At 27.5% G+C, this 23,321-nt stretch overlaps 1 protein-coding gene across 1 annotated transcript; it reads right to left on the bottom strand.

Moving 5' to 3' along the window:
* Nucleotides 1-7,988: 7,988 nt before the first annotated feature.
* On the bottom strand, nt 7,989-13,475 carry LOC122513576 (ceramide synthase 5-like). Its single transcript, XM_043629987.1, has 5 exons — nt 13,357-13,475; nt 12,635-12,755; nt 12,445-12,557; nt 11,877-12,198; nt 7,989-8,015 (listed from the first exon to the last, which is right to left on the bottom strand). The coding sequence occupies exons 1-5, from the start codon at nt 13,473-13,475 to the stop codon at nt 7,989-7,991; spliced, it is 702 nt and encodes a 233-aa protein (XP_043485922.1).
* Between the last annotated feature and the right edge of the window lie 9,846 nt (nt 13,476-23,321).

The following is a 23,321-nucleotide window of genomic DNA, read 5'->3' as shown; positions in this document are numbered from 1 at the left end:
TTCCATACTGGATAGGAGCATGAACGCTTAGGCTCATTGTTTTGAGAATTTAACAAAGAGTTGACTAAATTTTTGTGGATTATGTTCAGATGTCATTAGAATCCAAGAATTTCCAGAGTCTATGTCTATTGATGGAAGAACTGTACTTTCATAAATGGTCATATATTTTTTGAGAGCGATAAGAAAAATAAGATTCTTTTGATGTTTAGGTTATGTGAATCTTTTTTAAGCTTTTAGACGAGAGTGAGAAGCGAAACTGAAAAATATTTTTCATTTGGTCCTTTAGTTTTAATAATAAACCTTTCTTGTGTTACAAGACCTTTGCTTTCCACGAATAAAATATCGATCATAATACAGGAGGAAAAAAAACGTCCTAGAACGTAACAGTGCCATCACATTATACCATTATTTTTGTTTGTTTATTTATTTAATTTATACGATCACCCAATCTCACTAGAAATAAAAAAAGGAATGTTTTCCGACGAACTTGGACACCTGTAAGATGAAAAATAACAAGAAACTAATGAATATCCTTTACTACACTTATTATATTTTCTATACTATAATAGTCAAGAGAACCTGGGGGCAATAAGAGGAAACATAAACTATGCAAATAATAAGAATAATAAATGGTAAAATAGAATAAAAAAGCGCTACCAAAGTAGAGCGAACTCGGCTAATTAAACATGATTTTACACGTTTAATCGTTTAAAATTTTTCGGATTAATTGCAAAACGTATCTTCAGAAAGTAATCCTATAAGAAAATGATTATATTGTTAGAAAAAAAATATTTGGAAACAATTAAAATATTCATGTTCGACTGTATAAGTTTCATATTATATTATCTTGCTTTACTTAATACTATTAAATAAAAGCGGATTTAACTAATCATTTTTTTAAGTAATACATTTAATTTTTTTTTATGAAATTATATGTTTGAATTAAATAAATAAATGATAGATTAATATACAATTTGTAATAATACAAAAAAAAAAAATAATCATTTAATTGCAACTTAATTCGATATTATTTTATCGTCATCGCGTTGTTTTAGAGACAAAATTTAGATTCAATTTTTCCAGAAAGATCGCCAAAGCTAACTGGTTAATCTTTCATTTAAAAGTCGTTTAAATAAATATTAGCTATTTTTAAGAAAAATAATAATTGCACAAGTGTCAAATTAATGTTTTACTAATTCAACCCGCCAGCAATCCTATATTATTAATATATTTATAATCATATTATTAAAAATAAAAATTTTTCTTAAAAATAATTAATTAGGAAACATAAGAAATTTAATGAATAAATTATATTTGACTTACTTCGTTAATCATTTCACTATAAACCATTCCGATCATAATTAATATGCCAAGTCTGACTAAATTTACATACCATGCTAAATGTAAACAAGCAAGGAGGGCCATATTACGAAAAACCAATCCCAGATATTTTTCCATGTTTATTCTACAATGATGCATAAAAATCCTGCCCCAGTAATATGCCAAATTTAACATATAAAACCACCACATTTCATTAGTTACTTCGTGAAAAGGATAACCATAGTAGCATTCCATTATATCCCATAACCATGGCTTATTCCAAAAAATAAAAAGGCCATATGTGAATGTGCATGTAGCATAGAAACATTTCCAACTAAAATTCAAATTGAAAATTAAATATTGTAAAAATAGAAATCTTTTTAAGGAGACTTATTTATTTTTACGATTAATAATTTGTATGAATAGTGAAAAGGAAAAGGAAAATAGAAGTAATAGATTTTATAATTTTTCAGCAGGAAAAGTTGTAACTATGGATAGAATAGCAAAAAGAAGTACTTGTAATATGATTAATGAAATATGAGTGTGGATTATGAAAGATATTTCACTCTTATTATATTTTACCTTCCTTCACATAAATTATTTAAATCAGGTCGGTCCACAGGAATAATCATATAATGTAACCCCTCCTCTGTTATGATATTTACGTTGACATAAATATCTTCCATTATACGAAAATAATTACACCAAAGATTAAAGATGAATCTATATAACAATTAAATAAATTGTGTGAAAAATTTAGTTGACTGGACCAGGACTCGAAGACGAATCATGTTCTATGTTTTAAGGGATTAGTCTAATTATATTGAGCTATCTAAGACCCTACAGTCAAATTTTTCACGAATACTTATTTTATTTGAAATACTGGTGCTCGTTCTCAAATTAAATTATAAGTATCAGTAATAAATATTAAATAGAAGAACCAAAATCTTCTATTAATACGAACCAATAGATAATGTTTCTATGTGAAAAAGTTGAACGAGAATTTCGTTAAAAATATTTTCATTCGAAGCCTCGTTTAGGAGTAAATCAAATTTAAATAACAATATAAAAACAATTAAAAAAGAAAAAGCAAAAAGAAAGTTTGTATTAACCAACATTGACCTGATAGCATACTCTACGAGAGTCTAATACAATTAAGCAAATAAATTATTATCACTTTAACTTAAATTATCCACAAATGAAGAAAAATATAAACAATTGTTATACGACACTTCATTTCGTTGACGTTTAATATCGAATTACATTCCTATCAAAATTAATATATAAATTAATCGACAATTCTGTTAAATATGAAATGTCTTACCTTTTAAAATTATATCTGATGTAGAGAATAATTATTCCCAAAGGAAAAGCGATAAATAAAGGCCGTAAACTATTCTGTTCATTTTTGAAATAATCTCCAACAATTAAATCTGTAGTCATTTTGTTAGTTCGTGTCAGAAAATCGTTGCCTGTTATCTTCTACGTCTTAAGTAACAATCGTCCTGATTTTGTGTACCTCTTGTTTCCTAGTTTCTCAATATGCTTTCAATATGTTCAGTGTTTATCTTCTTGAAATAAGTCGTTAAATCGTGTTATTATTTATGATTTTGAAATAAATTAATACGAAACGTTTGACTCTCCCCTCCCTAAATTAATTCAAATATTTTATCAAGATATTTATTAATATAATTCCTTTCACAAAATTGTTTTCTCTATGTATTCACTTAACAAGTTACTTTATTTTCGTTTACGATATATATACTGTCGTCATGAAAATATAATTAATTTTCAGAACACGTAAATATCATTTGTATAATTACAATATTTTATTTATCGAAAAATAACTAAATTTTCTGTCAAAATTTCTTTTTCAATTAATGTCAATAATGTAAATCACGTCAAACATTAAGTTCTTACGTTTATTCTCATTTTATAGTATTTTTTTATTTAATATTACAGAAATATGCGAGCAATTCTCAATGAGAATTACAAGTAATTTTTGTTGAGGTAGAACTTACATGGATATCCTTTTTTACACTTACATTTTTCCTGTTTTTCTTTTCCCTTAGGTACAGTATGTTTTATTTAATTTATTTTTTTTTTCAAGAATAAGAAATACAAAAATAAAATTTAAATTTAAGAATAAGAAGCTGGTATATATAATACCTTGCATATTAGTAAAACTTTTTGCGAAAGAAAACAAGCAATACCTATAAGTAATGTTTATTGAACGATGCTTATAAAATACAATTTCTTAAAATTAATATTTTTTAAATTCCTCTATTAGTTTGCATCGGAAATTTTATAGAAAGCTCACGAGGTCTGTATGAACGCAAATTCCTCCAACATATATAGTGCTCTAGTAATTGGAATAAGCTATAGAGAGTGAGAGAGAAAGAGAAAGAAAGAGAGAGAACCTTTAATATTTGGATTAATTAAATAAAATAAAACACATGGTTCATGAGTCAATAGAAATAAAAAAACTTTATTTGCTCGTAAGGTAAGAAACTTTCGGTACAAAATCTCTTTTGTTATATACAATATATTTGTTAAGTTATAATTATACAACTTATATTTTAATTATATGTATAATTATATGCATAATTATATACAATATAATTGTGAGTTATACATGATAATATTACAGTTCTAAACCTCGCATCGATATCCTTTATGTGTTAGTTGGTGTACTAATCGTAAATAAACAGAGCGATGAATGCTCGGATGTATGCTTATGTAGGATTCCGTTTTTCTTGTTAGTTTTCCGAAAGTATATCTAACGAACGAAAGGTAAAAATTCTTATAATTTTATTAAAATAACATATATTTTAATAAATGAGCTACAAAAATGATAATAATATAGTAAGATATGTTCGCTGCTTGAATAATAAACTTTTTAAAAATTCGCTTTTTCTTTTGTGTGTGTGTCTCACACTCTTTCTTTTCGTCTTTTTCTTCTTCTTCTTAAATCTAACGCTCTCTCGCTATTTGCTTATTTATATTAATCGACCTCTTCTTACTCTCTCATAAATCTTATACTATCCTACTCTGTATCTTATTTATACTTTTAAGCTATTTCACTCGCTCTCTCCCATACTGTACGTATGTTTATTTAAGATATCACCTGATTCCGATCAACTGCAAGCCCACACACGTTTCGTTAAACGGCCTTGCCCAGGGGTGGCCAAAACGTGACGCTTTAATTAGTTCTGAATAAGTCAACGTGATAAACAATAATTAAATCATTTAAAAAAGTAAATTATGTCTATAAACATACTCCTATTAAAAAGAATAAATATAAGAAAGTTCCGATGACTGACATGGTACAAAACGTGTTAAAAATGAAATTCAAATTTATTAATTGAACTCATCATATTAAAAATAAAATAAATTTAATATAATAAAAGAAAAAGACTTGTGTGTGTACTTATGTACGCACGTAAGAAGTTATACTTCTTTGGCGTACCAAAACGAATATAACCTCAATAACCTCAAAAATAACTTCAAAAAAATAACTTCAAAAAAAGAAATAAAAAAAAAGTAATAATAATTAATATTATTATCATTAATAATTTTCCTTGTTACTTTTTTTAATTTTCCTTGTTTATTTTTTAATTAATGTTTTTATTATTATATTATTTTTATTATTAATTTTCTTTTCACATAGAATATAGTTGATAAAGAAACTTGTTCCCCTTCCCTGCTTGATGATCGATAATATTCGCTAATGTATTATTTTTCTTTTATTATTATATTTTTATTCATTTATTTATTTATTTAATTTTATAAATATATATATTTATGGTGTAGGTCGAATACAGTTAAAAACAAAATTGTGTTTCTGTAACGAGAAGATTTAAACTTTTATTTTCAAACTTATGTGACTAATATTTACATTTCTTACCTGTAACGAGAAGAAACGACATTTAGTGTTCGTTATAAACCATATCGTCCCTACTGCTCAAGTAAACGCTCGCGACTGATCTCGCAACTCTTATCTATTCCCCCTCTCTTTTACATCAGCTGACTTGTATGTCAGGTACGTACCGACGATTTCGACTAACGCGGTAAATTAATTAAAGAATATTTCTTTACATATATATAGCGTGACCAGGATTGGAAGTTTTAGAAAATAATCTACCAATTATTATTATTTAATTATTAACAAAAAAGCAGTATATCTTCAAAAAAAAGAAAGGAAACATATTTTCAATCGGTCGATATATATATATATATATAAGAAAGAATAAAAAAATATCAACATATGGTTATCAGTCCACACTAAATATAAGAGAAATATATCGAATTACTTTATGCGTCAACGGCCATGACGCGGTAACAGCACTAGTTTCCGCTCGATCATTTAAGTCAAGCAGCGCTGAGTACGATCAGTACTTGGATGGGTGACCCGCTTAAGAAAAAAAGGAGGAAGAAGAAGAAAAAAGATCTACTTTCTTGCCGTAAATTCGAAATCGCTTTGCCGCTCATCGTAAATACCGACAAACTTCGTAGTGTCGTTCGAAAACAAATCACTCCCATCACATTTTCCATAAACGCGCCGAAAGAAGTATAACTTCAAAAAAAAGAGAAGAAAAGAGAGAAAATTAAATAAAACTACATGTGTTGCATATCCTACGCAAAAAGTGAGTGAGTCGATCGTCGGGACGTGTCGAGACGTGCCGAAGCGCGACGACACCCGCGATAGAGAAGCATCGTATTTCAGCGGTAAAACCAAAGAACGCCGAGATCCCTTTGTAAGGGCTCCTTCGTTCTTCTAGCGCGCGTTCTCCCATCACATCTATTAGGCCAATCATATGCATCCTCGTCAACTATCGCAAGATCTTGAAAAGAAAAAATACTGCTCCGCAGTATTCCTGGACATAAGGCAAGCTTTCGACAAAGTCTGGCACACCGGACTACTTTATAAACTTAAGAAAATATTTCCATATCCTTTTTTCCTGATCCTTAAATCCTACCTTACAGATAGAAAATTCATGGTTAAATATCAAAACCAATTCACTTCAGCTTATCCAATCTTGTCCGGTGTTCCACAAGGCAGCGTACTTGGGCCCATACTGTACACAATTTACACGGCAGATCTACCTACCTCGGAAGGGATAACTACTGCTACATTTGCAGACGATACAGCTCTGCTAGCATCTGAGAGTGATCCACGAAACGCGACTGATATTCTCCAACGTCATCTGCACTTACTAGAAAAATGGTGTCAGAAATGGCGAATCAATATCAACGAAAGTAAATCAGCTCATATAACCTTCACATTGCGCAGAGGCACGTGTCCCCCTGTGGTCATTAATGGGGTAAATATTCCTGTTAGAGACTCGATCAAATATTTAGGTATTATCCTAGACAAAAGGCTGACATGGAAGCAACATATACAAACCAAAGTAAAACACCTCAAAGAACGAGTAAGAAAAATTTATTGGCTGTTTGGTAGATCGTCTAAGTTAGATTTGGAAAAAAAGCTCGCTATCTATAAAGCTATTCTAAAACCCATATGGACTTACGGAATCCAACTATGGGGAACTGCGAGTAACTCCAATATAGAGATTTTACAGAGGTTCCAATCAAAAACTCTACGAAACATCTGCAATGCCCCATGGTACGTTACAAACGAAAGAATTCATCAAGATTTAAGAATATCTACAATAAAAGAAGAAATTGTTAGCTACAGTGAACGCTACAACTCCCGTTTAGCCAAACATCCCAACCCTTTAGCAAAAAATTTACTGGAAACAAATGAACTAGTACGAAGACTAAAAAGGTTCTACCCTTCTGACCTTAAAACAAGATTTGAATGATTTAAAACATAGTAATATTATTTGAGTCTAATGTATTATATCTACACTCACCATTGTAAATCTTATTTATTTACATTTCATGTTATTACATCACGCCAGCCTAAAGTACTTATAATTCTCGTCGAGAATTGATTGTATGTTCTGTAATGAATAAAAAAAAAAAAAAAAAAAAAAATATGCATCGACAGCTACGGTATTTGTCTTTTCAGTAATTAGTCTGTGCATTGCATCACCTTTTCCTATAAAGCCTGCGATTTTCTCAATCCTCGTTCTATTTTACCACGAGACCTGCGAGAGATTACATTGAAGAGAACTTACACTCTTGCGCAACGATTACATCATCGAGATACTACTAGTGACAAAAGACAAAGGCAGTCTTCTACACGTTGTCAGAATTTATTCTGCCCTTTGCATACGCATCTCATCACACGATAGCCGCCGATAGGCAAGCTAGCTGTAAGCCATTCGTCGTCGTTGTAAGGATTCATCGTGTATATAATTCAACCAGAATTTTTATAACGCAAGGCTTTTCCCTGACGAGCCAAATAAAGTGTACTCTTTATTTGAATTGTAACGTTTTTCGTTAAAAATTCCATTTTCAACAAAAGCAAGTAAAAAGATAAATTATATTTGCTCCATTTATAATAATCTAAGAATCTCTTCGAAAACACCGTCAATGATTTTCTCTGTATTTATATACCAATAACATTCGGGAAATTATTTCTATTTTTAAGAATTTTAAAAGCAGGAAAATTTCTGTACTGTTTCTTCTATTATGTTAGTCCAAAAATAATGGCCATTTCAAAAACGGATTCCTTGTTTGGAAACAGCCATTATTTTGCATTACCTTAATACAAGTTCGCTGGATACCTTTTGATGAGGAAACAATGCACATGTAACGGAAGATGTACAAGTCAATTGACATAGTTAGTTGATATAATTCTCAGTTAGTGTATAAGTTGTTATATAAGGTAAAAGCCCCCTCGGTTGGCCAGTTAAGCCGTTTTCTTTTTTAGAAAAATTATATTCATTCAATAAAATAACTTACATCTAAACTAATGGTTTAACCTGTAAGCTTGAGCTTTCAGCTTTGAATAAAAATAAAGAAAAGACAAATTATTCATAAATATTTTAATAATAAATTAAAAAAAACATAGATTTGCAATGTCCCTATTTTTAGCCAACTTTCTCCCTCTTTTGGCCACGCATGTCCCCTCATTTGGCCATGTTTCCTATTTAAAATAAATAATTAATTAATAACTAATTTATTAAATAAATCAAAATTGAATAATTCAAAACTCGTGTACAAAGAAATTAATTACTCATTAGTATTAAAAAAACTAGTTGAATACTTTATGTACAAATATATAACCTCAAAGCGAATAGCCATAAGTTGGCTAATGATAAAAACAGAGGCAATAATACTGTCTCCATGCTTGGCCACCATATTTTTAATGGAGAATAATTAAAAATCACTTAATTTTCAATTTCTATAATAATTTTAAGCTATGTTAATTGCAGAAAAAAAAAATATTTTGGTTGCTATTGTCAAAAATGAAATATATAGGTTAATAAAAATCACAGTATCCTTACCTTACTTAACAAGAAACCATCCAAAAACAGAAGTCTTGCACAACTTTTTTTTTTTCGGTTTTAAATATATTTTTAAAATAATCCGAATTACTTTCAATGATATTTTAAAATTAGAATTTTCTTTTTTAAAAACTGTCACCATGTGCACATCAGCATATAATTTATAATCACTGTTGTGGCATAAAGTGGCCAATAGAGGGGGCCTGGCCAACCGAGGGGGCTTTTACCTTAGTCAGTTGTTATAATTCAGTAAGAAAGACAGAAAGCAAAATACTTAAATCCTAATAGAAATCACACATCATACTGATCTGCATTGTAACTAGATATCAGAATATGTTTTGAATAATAATATTTGTAATTAAACCGTACATTTCCTATATCAACTCCTTCAGCCCTTGCAGCCTGGTAGTCGACAAAATTTTTATATCAGGTAGGGTAAGAAAATACATGCACGTATGAGAGCACAGTACGAAAGTGAAAAGAATTTCATGAGTGTAGGAACATACACATACAAACATGTTTTTTTATTTTGTTGAAAATTAGTATTTGCAGGTTGTAAAGACCGCTTTTTACGAATCTGATATTATTTTCTTTTTAAACAAAAAATAATTGGGGACAGTTTTATAAAAAATTGTTTTAATTGGTCAAAAATGACAATGCGTTTATTAACCGCTATTCAATAAATTATACAAATATATACGTATTATGTTCATTTAAAAAAAATATTAATAAAATAACAAATCGATAAAATAAAAACCTTGATAAAAGCTAAAAATCGAACAATTGTGCAAGATAATTGTTAGACATTTAGTTAAATAAATATTCAATACACAATTTAAACTCAATAACAGCAGTAGTACCCGCAGGATTTTTAACTTTTTACTCGTTTCACTTAATATTTCTAATATCGCATCGGTGAAAAACTCGTTGCTTTTTCTCCTCTAAAAGCAACTGCATTTGTTATTTATGCATTTTTTTAAAAACATAATTCAGTCGTACTTGTTGTCAGGCAAAAATTACATATGTTAAAATCAGATAATTATTAAGAGTATTATGCTCTCTTAAAGAGACCGTAATTTAATAATGTCTATCAATAAAATTAACCAATTGTATTTTTCACTAAAAATAATAGTTATCGTACCTATGTTGCACTCTTGTAAATACGAATAAAAAAGAAAAATGTATTTCCTTCGTTTTATGGCCTTCCAAGTAAAACTTATTTAATCTCAAAATAAAGTTTCACTGTTCATTTAAAGGATTCAATTACATTTCTTTCGAAAACTATGAAATAAAAATAAGATAATAACAAACAATGATTACATTTGTTCTTATTTTTCGTAGTCCTTTGAAAAAAGATTTTCTATTAATCGTACTTCTCCACCAAAATTAAAACGTATAAAAGTACGATTCAATGTGTAAAGAATGTACAAAAAAAATTTAATTTTTCAAAAATTTGGACATCAATTACTACATAATGTTATTATAACCCATAATTAATTTTACGAGATATAAATACGAGATACTTCCGCGTTTATTTTATTTTTATTTTCATAGTTTTCTAGTTAATCGTATAAAGTAGTTATTTACTATATGCAGTAATTTTCAGCTATTGTTTTTACCAATAAAAAGAGCTCGTAATTAAATGATGCCTTTAAAATCTCACCGTACAGAAAAGAAACATTTTTTCGAAGAAATATTTGGAAATTTCAACATTTGAATCGTATTACCTATAATAATAATATTATTAAGTTACAGTTATTATCTATCTATTAATCTATAAGATAAAGTGTCCTTTTATGTCACAAAAATCGTGATAAAAGTAATTTAAACATACGATTTTTCCATTTGAAATACAAAAAATTGTCGACGTTTCGAATTTTTTGCGAACCTGACAATAAGTACGAATAACATCTAAATGATACTTATTCTAATCAAAAGAAGATTATTATAGATGTCACTGGAAATTTGAATACGAGCAAAAGTAGCAATCGCTTAAAAAATAAAAAGAGCAATGAATTAGCTTTAGCACCTAATATTAAATTTATACATATACATAGTATAGTTTAATCTATGGATACGTACCTGTAAAACGTAGCCTAATAAGAACTACCTATATAAGACTTGGTCCAAACTCCGTCCAGAATAACAATTAAAATTAACAAAAAATACATTATTATGATTGACATTGTAATTTGTATCGTTTCTAATCCGGCAATGATGACACTAAAAAAAATCAATATTTTTCGTTTGTGATTGATGAATTGCGCTTTTAGGAAAAACGTTTCTAGAAAAGCTAATAAAAGATATGAATTTACCCGTAAACTATGTAGACTGAAAATATATAATTACGAGCACAGACCCATATTAGCAGAAGTATAAAATTTACAGTGCTCAAGTATTTGTAAAGAGGAGTAAGTCGAATCAATCTTCTTATCTATAAAAAGAAATAAAATTTATTATATCATCTTTCTAAGTAGAAACTATGATTTCAAACTAGTTATCTAATCATTAATATGTATTTATTATCAAAATATAGAAAATAAAACATTTATTAACCAGTTAGCTGTGACTGTACCTGACGCAACCTTGACAAATATACTCGTTATGTGAATAAAATATTTACAATTCGCAAATCAAATTGCAATTTTAGTGAGAACTAAAAATATATCCGTAAATTTTAAGATATTTTAAAATAATTAAAGATCGAAACGAAAGAAAGTGAAGAAAGAATGGGAGCAGTATTCACACGCGATTGAAGTGAAACTAATAATATCTATATTTTATTGTTAATATTTATTATATATATTATATATTACTATTAATTATTAAGTCTATTATTTTCATTTTATCGTCATCGCGTTGATTTAGCAAAAAAATATGAATACACATTCTCCGAAAAGATGGCCACAACTTACTGGTTAATCTTTCCTTTAAATTTTATTTAAATAAATATTAACTATTTAGAAGAAAAATAATAATTGAACAATTGTGAATTTAATGTTTTACTATCTAAACCTACAACCTATTCTTCATTATTAATATATTTATAATAATAATATTAAAACTAGAAATTTTTCTTAAAATTAAAAATTATTAAAAAAAATCATTAAATAATTAAATATATTATATTAGACTTACTTCTACAATGATATCACCAAAAACCATTCCGAGTATTATTAGTATGCCAAGTTTGACTAAATTTACATACCATGATAAATGTAAAAAAGTAAGGAACACTACATCATGAATATAAAATTCACTCATATTTCTTGTATGAACAATCAAGATGATCCTACCCCAGTAATAAGCCATAGTTAACATATAATACAACCACATGTCATTAGTTACTATATTAAAAGGATAATCATAGTAGCATTGTTTTAAATCCCATAACCATGGCTTATTCCAAAAAATATAAAGTCCATATGTGAATGTGCCTGCTGAATAGAGGAATCTCCAACTAAAATTCAAATTGAAAATTAAATATTGTAAAAACAGAAATCTTTAAGGAGACTTATTAATTTTAACGATTAATAATTTGTATGAATAGTGAAAAGGAAAGGGAAAATAGAAGTAACAAATTTTATCATTTTCAGCAGGAAAAGTTGTAACTATGGATAGAATAGCAAAGGGGAGGACTTGTAAATACGATTAATGAAATATGCGTGCGGATCATGAAAGATATTTCGCTCTTAATATATTTTACCTTCTATAAGTGAAAAATCTTAAATCAAGTACATCCTCTTGAAGAAGCCTCAGGTCGAACCAATCTTTTATTTCTTTTTTAGTACATTTAAACTGTTTAGCCAATTTATTTATCTGAAAAATAAAATTATTTAATAAGAAAGATATTCTACTTCATTCAATGAAACTTTATTTCCATAAGAAAAATTTACCATATTAGGAGACACATGTTTTTTAGAATAGTAATAAACGCTCTCTAGTATTTCATTTGGTTCGACAAATATTACTTCATCTTTTATACCAAGCAATATACCCACAGGATTAAAAATGAATCTATATAACAATTAAATAAAATTTGTGAAAAATTTATTAAGCCGGACCAGAACTCGAAAAAGAATCATATTTTATTTTTTTAAGGGATTGCTCTAATTATTCAGCTATCTAAGACTCTACAGTCAAATTTCTCACACATGCTTATTTTATTCGAAATACTGGTGTTCGTTCCCAGATTAAATTAAAAGTATCAGTAATAAATTTTAATAGAAGAAATAAAATCTTCTATTAATACGAACCAATAGATAATGTTTCTATGTGAAAAAGTCGAACGAAAATTTCGTTAAAAATATTTTCATTCGAAACTTCGTTTAAGAGTAAATCAAATTTGAATAACAATTGAAAAACAATTGAAAAAAAAAGAAAACAAAAAAAAAGTTTGTATTATTAAACATTTGCCTGATAACATACTCTACGAGAATCTAATATAATTAACGAAATAAATTATTATCACTTTAACTTAAATTATTCACAAACGAAGAAAAATAGAAACAATTGTTATACGACACTTCATTTCGTAGACGTTTCACATCGAATTACTTTCCTATCAAAATTAATAAATAAATAAAACGATAATTCTGTTAAATATAAAAAGTCTTACCTTCTACAAAGTTCTCTAATGAGAAGCATAATTATTCCCATAGGAAATGCGACAAATAAAAGCTCTAAGCTATTCCGTTTATTTTTCAAGGAGTCTCCAACATTTTCATCTTCAGCCATTTTGTTAGTTCGTGTCAGAAAATCGTTGCCTGTTATCTTCTAAGTCTTAAGTAACAATGGTCCTGATTTTGTGTACCTCTTGTTTCCTAGTTTCTCAATATGCTTTCAATATGTTCAGTGTTTATCTTCTTGAAATAAGTCGTTAAATCGTGTTTATTATTTATGATTTTAAAATAGATTAATACGAAACGTTCGGCTTTACCTTCCTAGATTAGTTAAATTATTTAATCAAGATATTTATAAATATAATTCTTTTCACGGAATTGGTTTTTTTTTTATGTATTCACTGAACGAATTGCTTTATTTTTGTTTTCGATATGTATACTACTAACAAAGAAATATAATTATTCTTCAGAACACGTAAATATCATTTGTATAATTACAATATTTTATTTATCAAAAAATAATTAAATTTACTGTCAAAGTTTCTTTTTCAATTAATGTCAATAATGTGAATCACGTCAAACAACAGGTTCTTAGGTTTATTCTCACTTTATAGTTTTTTTTTTAATTTAATATTACAGAAATATGCGAACAATTCTCAACGAGAATTACAAGTAATTTTTGTTGAGGTAGAACTTACATGTACATACTATTTTACACTTACATTTTTCCTTTTTTCTTATCGTTTTTGTACGGTATGTTTTATTTAATTTTTTTTTTTTTCCAGAATAAGAAATGCAAAAATAAAATTTTAATTAAAGAAAAAGAAACTGGTATAAATGTCACCATATAACAAATAACATAAATAACAAAAGTAACATAAATTAATCTTTTGACGTGCCTGAACATTTTTCGGGATGATATTTCTCGTATAGACACACGAAACATAAGTTTTTTCGGCACATACTGCATTTTATGAATCCAGGCTTCTTACGTGTACACGGGGACTTCAAATCTTCCTTGGTTTAACTTTAAAGTGTGTGTGGTTTAACTTTCCTTGTTTTAACTTAAAACTTGGTTTTAATTTAAAAAAAACTGTTCTTTCTTCACCCAATTTTGACGTAAATTTTATTATTTTTTTTTGCTACTTTGGGGATAAAAAATTGTGAGTGTTGACTAATAACTGTAATCGTAAACCATAAATTTATCACTTGGTAAAATTAATTTAATATACTTAGCATATGTATAGACCTTACACTGCTTTTCTGATTTTCCATAAATATATAAATAAATAATAATATTAATGTTAAAATATATAAGACCTAAATTTAACTGTTTACCTTAATTAAAACAAAATTTAGTGACTTTCTTTTGGTTGTTGAGATAAGAACTGAAAAACAAACAAAAAAATAAATAAATAAATAAAGTTTAGTTTTTAAACCCTAGTAAAGCTTAGCCTTCGTGTATCGCATTTAGGGCCTGCAATAAACGTTCTTATTAACGAATAAAAATGATAATTTACGAAATATTTAGCTACTGTTTATACATTATGAACGATTTATCTATTTCTTCTCATTACCTCATAGGTTGTTACTTTTCATTTTTTTCAAAGAGCGCTTACAATATGAATTTGTTAATGCGCATGCGTATAACATATCTCCCATTCATGAAGCTAACATTTTATAATTTTATTCAAAGTGCAATCATTATTTTCAACTAATTAATGATAAATAAAAAAATATTTAATAAAATAAAGTTGAGGAGCCGGACAAACAAAAAATGAGCAATTGATTGAAAACAAAAAACAATAAAAATTTTATTGCTTTGCTTAGAAATGAGAAAAAACGTTTCCGTTTTTTCAATTATTAATAACTAATTAACAAATTAATTAATAAAGTTAGCAATTATAGAGTTTAAATAAGCATTTTGTTAGCAAGTTAACGCACTTATTCGTTTTTTTTCTGTTATTGCAAACTACGTTGCTTTCCTTAGAAATAAAAAAAAAGTTTTCACATTTTCAATTATCAATAACTAATTAAATAATTAATTAAAAAAGTTAAAAAATATGGATTTTGAATTAGCAAATATCTATCAATTAAATGCACTTATTCATTTTTTACAGCTGTTGAGGTTCTATGCCAATTTTTTAATGCTGCTATCGTCAAATTTTCGAACTTATCTGGTAAAGAAGAGAGCAACATTATCGACAGTACATCGGTAATTTAATGCCCGCTTCGCTTAATTGTTCGGATTTGTTTGTGCTGTAAATTCGTTCATGTACGTTCTCATTGCGTCCCCTGATTCCTTTTTCATTCTATATAATTGTTTATATAGAGTTGTTTTTCTAACGGGTCCCTTGGATTCGTGAATACGTTTCAAATCCATCCCACGCGGCATTCGAAGTCTCGGCCTTTTTTACGTAATTTAATCGGCCACGTGACACTCTCAAAACTATATATACGTTAATACTTTCTGATCCTTTACTATCCACGCCACTGCATTTTCAGCAGGCTTTATCACAGTACCGTCTACGAATCTCCATAAATCATTAAATACCAAAACGTTTTTATCTGGATTTTCCGAAATTCGTAATTATCCTCCGTAAGTTTTTCTATACTTTGGATTCTATGTGCTCCGGCCATCTTTATTTTCTCGGCCCATAACCTGATGGAGATAACTTATAGAGAGACGTTTGGCATTTACTTGGTTCACACAAGCTAATAATAATTATTTAATAAGAACTATCCTGGATACATAATCGAATATAAGGGATAAACTATTCTACTGCACAAATACGAGTTACATGCCATTCAACGTGAGCGTTCCTTAAGGGGTTATACGCAGTTAGGATTTTCAAAAAATCGATTTTTTTTTGCATTTTCGGAATGTACATATATTTAAGTATATTCTCTGAAAATTTCAAATCGATCCGACAAATATTCTTCACTTCATGTAAGCTGCAAGCAAAAATTTTTAACTATGTGTAAACGTCTCTTTGAAACTTTATACGCGTTTTTCTCAAAACGGTATTTTCAAAGTCGGTGATCTCGATTTTGCAAAAACGGCTTAACCGATCGGTTTCAAATTATTACACAATCTTCTTAGATATATTCCTCAGGTATTAAGTATAAGGAATAATTTTTAAAAAAATTTATTACTATTTTTTTGTAACAATTTAGAGCGAAAATTTTAGTCAAAAACAACAACTTTTTTTCAAATAGACGCCATTTTGTCAAAAATCAAAATTTTTATTATTCCTTGGTTTTAATACCTGCATTAATCTATCCTTTAAAAGAATCCACCATATTTTTTAATTTCGGATAATCCAAACCGCCAAAATGGAAATCACCGCCAAACGTCTTTGTTTAGAGGACGTTCAGGAAATCATCTACAGGAGCAGTGCAGATTAATATTTTTACAGAATCGACGCGCTATTGTATTCTCAAAAGTTCACTCTATTTGAATTACCAACAATTTTTTTTGAGAAATAAAAACTGTTTCTAGAAATAATTCATGAAAATACGTCTTTTTCGAGCCTCGCAACTGCGTATAACCCCTTAAGAAGAAGAATAAAAAGATTGATAACAAAGAAAAGAAGAAAAAAAACAAGAGAATTAAAAAACTCAAAACGCTTTCGCATGTACTGAACTGAAATTATCCGTTAAGGACATCTATCTATAAGCGCTGGAATTACCAATGTCTTGCAGTCACGGATCTACATTTACATAGTCATTTGTTATAATTCAGTAATTTGTTATAATCAAGACAGAAGGCAGAATATTTAAATCATAATAGGAATCTAGAATCAAGCTGATTTGTTTTGTAGCTAGATATTAAAATATATTGTCAATGATAATATTTGTAATTAAATCGTATATTTCCTATACAACTCCTTCAGCCCTTGCAACGTGAAAGTCAACAAAATTCTTATACCGGGTAGGATAAGGGAACGCCTACACGTGAACGTGCACAGTACGTAAGTGAAAAGCATTTCATGAGTGCATGAACATACATATACAAAGATGTCGTTTTATTTTTTTGAAAATTAGTACTTGAGGGTTTTCAGGATCATTTTTTACGAATTTGATATTATTTTCTTTGTAAAGAAAAAACAATTGAAGACTGTTTTATAAAATTCTTTTTAATTGTTCAATCAAGGCAATGCGTTTATTAACAATTATTTACTACATTAAAAAAATATATACGTATTATCTTCAAGTAAAATGACAAATTAACAAAATACAAAATCGATAAAATAAAAACCTTGATTAAAGCTAACGCGCACAATTGCGCAAGTAAATTGTTAGATATTTGGTTTCATAAATCATCAGTAAACAATTTACATTCAATAACCGCAAGATCATTCGATGGATTCTTAACTTTTTGCTGACTTTAAATAATAGTTCTAATATCGCATGGGTGGAAAGCACGTAGCAGTTTACCCTCTAATAGCAACTGCATTTGTTATTTATGTAAATTTTAAATAACATCATTCAGAAGTACTTTTGTCAGGCAAAAATTACATATGTTAAAATCAGATAATTATTAAGAGTATTATGCTCTCTTAAAGAGACCGTAATTTAATAATGTCTATCAATAAAATTAACCAATTGTATTTTTCGCTAAAAATAATAGTTATCGTACCTATGTTGCACTCTTGTAAATTCGTATAAAAAAGAAAAATGTATTTCCTTCGTTTTATGGCCTTCCAAGCAAAACTTATTTAATCTCGAAATAAAGTTTCACTGTTTATTTAAAGGATTCAATTACATTTCTTTAGAAAACTATGAAATAAAAATAAAATAATAACAAAAAATGATTACATTTGTTCTTATTTTTCGTAGTCCTTTGAAAAAAGATTTACTATTAATCGTACTTCTCGACCAAAATTAAAACGTATAAAAGTACGTTTTAATGTGTATAGAAAGTACAAAAAAAAAATTTAATTTTTCAAAAATTTGGACATCAGTTACTACATAATGTTATTATAACCCATAATTAATTTTACGAGATATAAATACGAGATACTTCCGCGTTTATTTTATTTTTATTTTCATAGTTTTCTAGTTAATCGTATAAAGTTGTTAATTACTATATGCAGTAATTTTCAGCTATTGTTTTTACAAATGAAAAGAGGCTCGTAATTGGATGATTCCTTTAAAATCTCACCATACAGAAAAGAAACATTTTTACGAAGAAATATTCGGAAATTTCAACATTTGAATCGTATTATCGATAATAATAATATTATTAAGTTATAGTTATTATCTATCTATAAATTAATAAGTTCGAGTGTCCTTTTATATCACCAAAATCGTGATAAAAGTAATTTAAACATCCGATTTTTCCTTTTGAAATACGATCAATTTTCGACGTTTCAAATTTTTTTCTAGCCTGATAATTAGTACGAATAACTCCTAAACGATACTTTTTATAATCAAAAGAAAACTATTTTAGATGTGGCTGGAAATTTGAATACGAGCAAAAGTAGCGATCGCTTAAAAAAAAAAAAGGCATTGAATTAGCTTTACACCTAAAATTAAATTTATACGTATACATAGTGTAATTTAATCTATAGATACGTACCTGTAAAACGTAGGCCTAAATAAAAAGACTCACATAATACTTGGTCCAAACTATGTCCATGATAACAATTAAAATTAACAAAAAATACATTATTGTGATTATCTGTGTAATTTGTATCATTTCAAATCCGGCAGCGATGACACTAAAGAAAATCAAAATTTTTCGTTTGTGATTGAAGAATTGCGCTGTTAGAAAAAACTTTTCTAGAAAAGCTTGTAAAAGATATAGATTTACCCGTAAACAAAGTAGATTGGAAATATATAATTACAAACTAAAACCCGTATTAGAATAAGTATAAAATTTATAAACTTCAAGTATAAGATATTAGGTCTAAGTCGTATCATTCTCTTCATCTGTAAAAAGAAATAAGATTTATTATATCATTTTTCTAAGTAGAAACTATGATTTCGAACTTTTTATCTAATCATTAATATGTATTTATTATGAAAATATAGAAAATAAAACATTTATTAACCAGTTAGCTGTGACTGAACCTGACGCAACCTTGACTCGCTATGTGGATAAAATATACTCGTTATGTGGATAAAATATACCCGTTATGTGGATAAAATACTTACAATTCGCAAATTAAATTGCAATTTTAATGAAAGCTCAAAATATATCCGTAAATTTTCAGATATTTTAAAATGATTAAAGATCGAAACGAAAGAAAATGAAGAAAGAATGCAGTACCTACACGCGATTGAAGTGAAACTAAAGATTTCTATATTTTATTGTTAATATTTATTATATATATTATATATTACTATATATTAATTATTAACTTAATAAATGAAAGTAAACATTTTAAATTACAAAGGTAGTGTTTAGGATATTTTTTATGAAAAATATCCTAAAATGATGAGAATACTTTGATAAACTTATAAATTATTCTGACAAGTCTTCTGAAGCTCTTAACAAAGTAACGGAATTTTTAACAAGGCTGTTTAAAAGTTATAAGATTTTTAGTTATAACAAACTTTCACGTACTTAAATGGAAAACGTGTTATCATGCCGAGTTTTGTAAACAAATAATAATGAAAAAAATATTCCAAAAATCCGTGAAATTTTAAACTAGTAGATTATATAACTAAAAAGTATATGAGCAATTAAAATTTTGTGTTTTCCATATTAATTAAAGAAAAACAAAACAAGAAAAATGAGTGATATTTACGATATTATTGAATGCAGAGAGTGATTCACAGAGAAAACGTAGTAACCTCACAAAAAGCTACCCGGAAAATAAAATTCAACACAACTACAGCGAATTGAAAGTTTACTATAGACTATGTTACTAACCTCGAACAGAACATTTGAAAAATATTATAACTACCACCTATTAAAATGTCGCAGTGTTGTTACGATTCATTAAATGAAAATCATGCTTATTTTATTTTATTAATATAAATAAAAACAAATTAATAATTTTCTGTGGTGCACATCTGTCTTCTAATTTTTTTTGAGTATGCTGAGATAATTTGTCTCGGTGATTTCTAATATATAAAATCATGATATTTTTTTTATGTAAAGGTAAATTCAAAGTACAGTCACTAACAAAATTATTTCTGCAATACTAACAAATATCCAACAAGTCTGTGCCAACTTTGAAAATAAAGTAAACTTTCTACTTTTAAGAACAATAAATAATCTAGCATCGTGTAGCAACAAGTATGTCAAAATACCTGTGAAAATAAGATCTCCAAAGCAACTCCGATCAACAGCAACCAAAGAATACTAATCACCGATTACAACTAATTTTGTTAGTCTCTCGGACTCGTTTATCATTAAATATATTCCTTCACATTAACGGTACGTCTTATTGTCAAAGAAAAATTCTCTTATTATACAGATTCCAGGAAACAGACATATTAATTAAAAAAAATAAAAAAGATTTAATAGAAGAATTACAAGTGACTTGTTTTACTTTCTGATTTTTCTTCCAGACTTATTCTTTTCCCCCACTTCCTAGACTAGTTACTTTTCTGCATAACGAATCAGTATTTAGAATGTGTAGACTTTGTTCCATACTGGATAGGAACATGAACGCTTACAAAGCTCATTATTTTGAGAATTTAACAAATAGTTGACTAAATTTTTGTGGATTATGTTCAGATGTCATTAGAATCCAAGAATTTCCAGAGTCTATGTCTGTTGATGGAAGAACTGTACTTTCATAAATGATCATATATTTTTTGAGAGCGATAAGAAAAATAAGATTCTTTTGATGTTTAGGTTATGTGAATCTTTTTTAAGCTTATAGCCGTGAGTGAGAAGCGAAACTGAAAAATATTTTTCATTTAGTCCTTTAGTTTTAACAATAAACCTTTCTTGTGTTACAAAACCTTTGCTTTCCACGAATAAAATATCGATCATAATACAGGAGGAAAAGAAACGTCCTAGAACGTAACAGTGCCATCTCATTATACCATTATTTTTGTTTGTTTATTTATTTAATTTATACGATCACCCAATCTCACTAGAAATAAAAAAAGGAATGTTATCCGACGAACTTGGACACCTGTACGATGAAAAATAACAAGAAACTAATGAATATCCATTTACTACACTTATTATATTTTCTATACAATAATAGTCAAGAGAATCTGGGGGTAATAAGAGGAAACATAAACTATGCAAATAATAAGAATAATAAATGGTAAAATAGAATAAAAAAGCGCTACCAAAGTAGAGCGAACTCGGCTAATTAAACATGATTTTACACGTTTAATCGTTTAAAATTTTTCGGATTAATTGCAAAACGTATCTTCAGAAAGTAATCCTATAAGAAAATGATTATATTGTTAGAAAAAAAATATTTGGAAACAATTAAAATATTCATGTTCGACTGTATAAGTTTCATATTATATTATCTTGCTTTACTTAATACTATTAAATAAAAGCGGATTTAACTAATCATTTTTTTAAGTAATACATTTAATTTTTTTATATGAAATTATATGTTTGAATTAAATAAATAAATAATAGTTTAATATACAATTTGTAATAATACAAAAAAATAAAATAGTCATTTAATTGCAACTTAATTCGATATTATTTTATCGTCATCGCGTTGATTTAGCAAAAAAATATGAATACACATTTTCCAAAAAGATTGCCACAACTAACTGGTTAATCTTTCTTTTAAATGTTGCTTAAATAAATATTAGCTATTTTTAAGAAAAATAATAATTGCGCAATTGTCAATTTAATGTTTTCCTATTTAAACTTACAACCAATCCTGCATTATTCATTTATTTATAATTATAATATTGAAAAAAGAAAATTTTTCTTAAAATTAATTATTAAAGAACTAAGTAATTTAAAGAATTATTTTCTTTATGAATTAATTATGAATTTAATGAATATATTTTATAGACTTACTTATGAATATATTATATTAGACTTACTTCTACAAGGATATCACCAAAAAGCATTCCCAATATGACTAGTATGCCAAGTTTGACTAAATTTACATACCATGATAAATGTAAAAAAGTAAGGAAAACTACATCTTGATAAAAAAAATCCATTAAAGTTCTTCTTGACCTTATAATCAAGATGATCCTACCCCAGTAATATGCCATAGTTAACATATAATACCACCACATATTATTAGTTACTACGTTAAAAGGATAATCTTTGTAGCATTGTTTTATATCCCATAACCATGGCTTATTCCAAAAAATAAAGAGTCCATATGCAAATGTGCATGTTGAATAGAGGATTCTCCAACTAAAATTCAGATTGAAAATTTAATATTGTAGAAATAGAAATCTTTATAGAGATTTATTTATTTTAACGATTAATAATTTGTATGAATAGTGAAAGGGAAAGGGAAAATAAAAGTAACCAATTTTATAATTTTCAGCAGGAAAAGTTTTAACCATGGATAAAGTAGCAAAGAGGAGGACTTGTAACTATAATTAACGAAATATGAGTGCGGATCATGAAAGATATTTCACTCTTAATATATTTTACCTCCAATAACTGAAAATTATTAAATCAAGTCGATTTTCTTGAAGAAGCCTCAGGTCGAACCAATCTCTTATATCTTTTTTAGGACATTTAAGCTGTTTAGCCAATTTATTTATCTTAAAAATAAAATTATTTAATAAGAAAGATATTCTACTTCATTCAATAAAACTTTATTTCCATAAGAAAAATCTACCGTATTAGAATTCACATTTCCTTTAGCATAAACTTCCTCTAGTACGTCATTTCGTGGAACTATTATTACTTCTTCTTTTATACCAAAATATCTACCCACAGGTTTAAAGATGAATCTATATAACAATTAAATAAAATTGTGTGAAAAATTTATTAAACCGGACCAAAACTCGAAAAAGAATCATATTCTATTTTTTTAAGGGATTGGTC

This window comes from Polistes fuscatus, unplaced genomic scaffold (genome assembly GCF_010416935.1).
Source record: "Polistes fuscatus isolate 324 unplaced genomic scaffold, CU_Pfus_HIC Scaffold12, whole genome shotgun sequence".
Taxonomy (NCBI): Eukaryota; Metazoa; Arthropoda; class Insecta; order Hymenoptera; family Vespidae; genus Polistes; species Polistes fuscatus.
This window is presented reverse-complemented; position numbering and strand designations above follow the sequence as displayed.

What these genes read in the sequence shown, in the direction of transcription:
- LOC122513576 (XM_043629987.1), bottom strand. Translation starts at nt 13,475, where the DNA reads ATGGCTGAAGATGAAAATGTTGGAGACTCCTTGAAAAATAAACGGAAT. An exon ending in ATTAGAGAACTTTGTAGAAG is followed by an intron (nt 12,756 to 13,356) that starts GTAAGACTTTTT and finishes ATTGTTATATAG; the next exon opens with ATTCATTTTTAATCCTGTGG. An exon ending in AGATTTTTCACTTATAGAAG is followed by an intron (nt 12,199 to 12,444) that starts GTAAAATATATT and finishes TTTGAATTTTAG; the next exon opens with TTGGAGATTCCTCTATTCAG.